Source organism: Adiantum capillus-veneris, chromosome 14 (assembly GCF_014529385.1).
Source record: "Adiantum capillus-veneris isolate H3 chromosome 14, ASM1452938v2, whole genome shotgun sequence".
NCBI lineage: Eukaryota > Viridiplantae > Streptophyta > Polypodiopsida > Polypodiales > Pteridaceae > Adiantum > Adiantum capillus-veneris.
This window is the reverse complement of record NC_140944.1, coordinates 152924603-152927533: the sequence shown is the minus strand read 5'-3', so window position 1 is coordinate 152927533 and position 2931 is coordinate 152924603. Positions and strand designations below refer to the sequence as shown.

Below are 2931 nucleotides of genomic sequence, written 5' to 3'. Positions count from 1 at the left end.
TAACCTTAAGGGGATAGAAACGACTAAACCAATGCAGCCCTAAGCTGATTTAGAGTGGCCAACCCTAAGCGGCTTTACATGGCCAACTCTTAGCGACAAAACCATAAGCTGCTAACACTAAGCGGCTACTCTTAAGTAGACTAAAACGGTCAAACCAATGCAACCCTAAATCGGTTTAAAGCTGCCAAACCATAAACGGCTTTACACGGCCAATCATAAGCGGCTTTACATGGCCAACCTAATGATAGCTTTAAGTGGATTGTTTAGCACGGTTCACTTTAATTGAACTATTTAGAGCAGATAGATTTAAACAATCGAACCATAAACCTTGAATTAAAATTTTAATTTTACAATGATATTCAAAACAACTAAAATTAATTAACAAAAAAACATTGAAATATTTTATATTTCAAGCATTTTCTCTAATTCAATAATTGATTATAAAAAACTATTTTGTTCTAATTTTTGTGAATTTAGTGTGTATACGTGCTTGTGTTCTCGATTGTGTGTATGCAGATCTATAGCATCGATAGCACGAAGAGCGTCTAGTAGTGCTAGTTAGAGGAAATCAACAACTAGGAATCCTTGATAACAATCAGCCATCAAGAAAAAAATACCAATTTGCCAGTGCTCAAACTCACAACCTAGAGTTTCAAGATGGATGCTTCAGTAGCTAGATTGTGTATGAGTTGAAACAATAAAGGCAGAATGATGTTACATGGTGACAACGTGTAATGTTGGCTACATAGCCTGTATGCATGGATACTTTCTTTTGAAAATTGTTGCCAGATTCTTGATTTCTTATCGAGATATATAGCAATGGATAGCCTTTGCAAGAACAATCAAAGACAATCTTCGACAATAATATACATACGAGTTTTAGAAATATTGTTATCCCAAAGCCTCTTGTGGGTATACTTCAAGTAGTACGTCTTCACGCATGGGCACACATAGATTACATTAGTCACATATTTTACGACAATGTTTACACATAGGTCACATCAGCGTTCACATCACAAGCATATGCATTTATGTTGATTGGAATCCATAACAGTGTAATTTCACATGTAATTCACAATCAATGAGTGGGCATGCTTGACTCTCTCCGTGTCAAATGGCCCTCATGTGGCCAAGGCCACCCATGGGGCTTTCCAAAACAAGGGCCGTCACTATCGCACAGACGACGGCAGTGCCTGCTGTGTGTGTGTGTGTGTGTGTGTGTGTGTGTGTGTGTGTGTGTGTGTGTGTGTGTGTGAGAGAGAGAGAGAGAGAGAGAGAGAGAGAGAGAGAGAGAGAAAATCTTTTGTAGCTCCTTCTTGCTATAGTCTCCTTGCGCAGTTGCTATCGCAAAGCACAATCGTAAACAACTTGCTCTCGTCTCTGCACCTTGCAGTGTTGCTATCAACAGAGCCTTTTCTACAAAGCTATTTTCACTACAAAGAGTCGCTCAAAAGAAACGCTGAAAAGTAGCATCTTAAATCTTATAGTAGCTTTAAAAAACCTAAAAAATATGTACAACATTCCATAGGCACCATGCCTATATCAGTCCTTGCAAGGAGGCAGTGCCAACAAATGGGGATGGAGAGGAGAAGACAAGGGCTAATGGGTTGGCAACAATTTTGTAAGGGTTATATGCAGAGGTCATCATTATCCAAAAATAGAGGATTGATGATGAACACAAGATGCCCTTTAGAGGTTGGTCGCTTGTGCAGGCCAAATCAAGCCGCGATCATAATATAAAGAAGGCGAGGCTGCAGACAAAAGAAGTTATCTAACAACAACATACAGCTGCATCCGATATTCCCTACACGAAGGAAAGGAGAGAGTGGAGACTTCCATTATTGTAGCGCGCAGGCAAGCTTGCATCACCTTTAGCAGACTCGTCAAATAGCCGTACACGGTACGTGTGTGTGTGTGTGTGTGTGTGTGTGTGTGTGTGTGTGTGTGTGAGAGAGAGAGAGAGAGAGAGAGAGAGAGAGAGAGAGTCATATCTCCCTCTTGATCCTCCTTTTCTGCTTTATTGAGCTGCCCTACCTCCTGCCTTCTTTTGCGTTCATGCAAATGCGCTTTGTAGAAGTGACCTATCATCATCTACAATCGCCTCTTGCGCCCTGTTTCCTCCTCTCCTCAACATCATCATCATCAGCAATCTACCTTCCGATTGAAGAATTCATGGCGGCGCAGCAGCAGCAGCAGCTTATTGATGATGCTTCCACTCAGCTTGTGGGCGCAGATCATCATCATGACTACGACGATTCAGAGATAAGGAGGGAGCAAGAAACCGTGCTGCTTGTAGAGGATGCAGGAAATGACTATCACAATATGACGATCCCAGGCACTCCCTGCACCTTTGCAACCCCCAAATCGACCAAGCGACATCATCCGCACCCACCTCCGGCTCCGAGGAAGCACCGCCGTTGCCGGCAGTCGACATCCATATCAAAATTGGGTGCCCACAGCATGTTCTTCATCCCCTCAGACTTGCAGACTTTGCCTGACTGCATCCGCACCCTCTTCACCCAATAGCCTCTTCTTCCCCTTTGTCCATATGCTGTTGTATATATAAGCACCGTGCAATTCTTTCTCCTTTTGAAAATCAATTACTCAATCTAAAACCACACCCATTCTTTGTATAGTGTGACTAATTGGAGTATAGAATCCAATTACAATGGGAATAATTCTATCACATGTTTTAAGTGCCACAAGTATTTGGGATGGAAGTTGATCTTTAATGTCCTTTTTGCTTGTAATCACACGGTAACCACTTAACGTACCATGGTTTTAATGGTTATGCGTTACTTTTATGTGGTTACACTGTCAATGCATCTAGTAGGAGTAGCAGTAGGAACCCTAGCTGATTTCTGATAAAAAAATATTCAAGAATCTAGGAACATTTGGAGAGGGCCATTTTTTAAATTGTATAAGAGGAGC

General features: G+C 41.6%; 1 protein-coding gene across 1 annotated transcript; it reads left to right on the top strand.

Annotated features, from left to right (window-relative positions):
* Positions 1-1570: 1570 nt before the first annotated feature.
* LOC147443381 (uncharacterized) lies at positions 1571-2686 on the top strand. The gene has a single exon (XM_086529854.1). The coding sequence runs from the start codon at positions 2056-2058 to the stop codon at positions 2524-2526; it is 471 nt and encodes a 156-aa protein (XP_086385980.1). The 5' UTR covers positions 1571-2055; the 3' UTR covers positions 2527-2686.
* The last annotated feature ends 245 nt before the right edge of the window (positions 2687-2931 follow it).

Coding starts and splice junctions, on each gene's coding strand:
- LOC147443381 (XM_086529854.1), top strand. CDS start 2,056: ATGCAAATGCGCTTTGTAGAAGTGACCTATCATCATCTACAATCGCCT.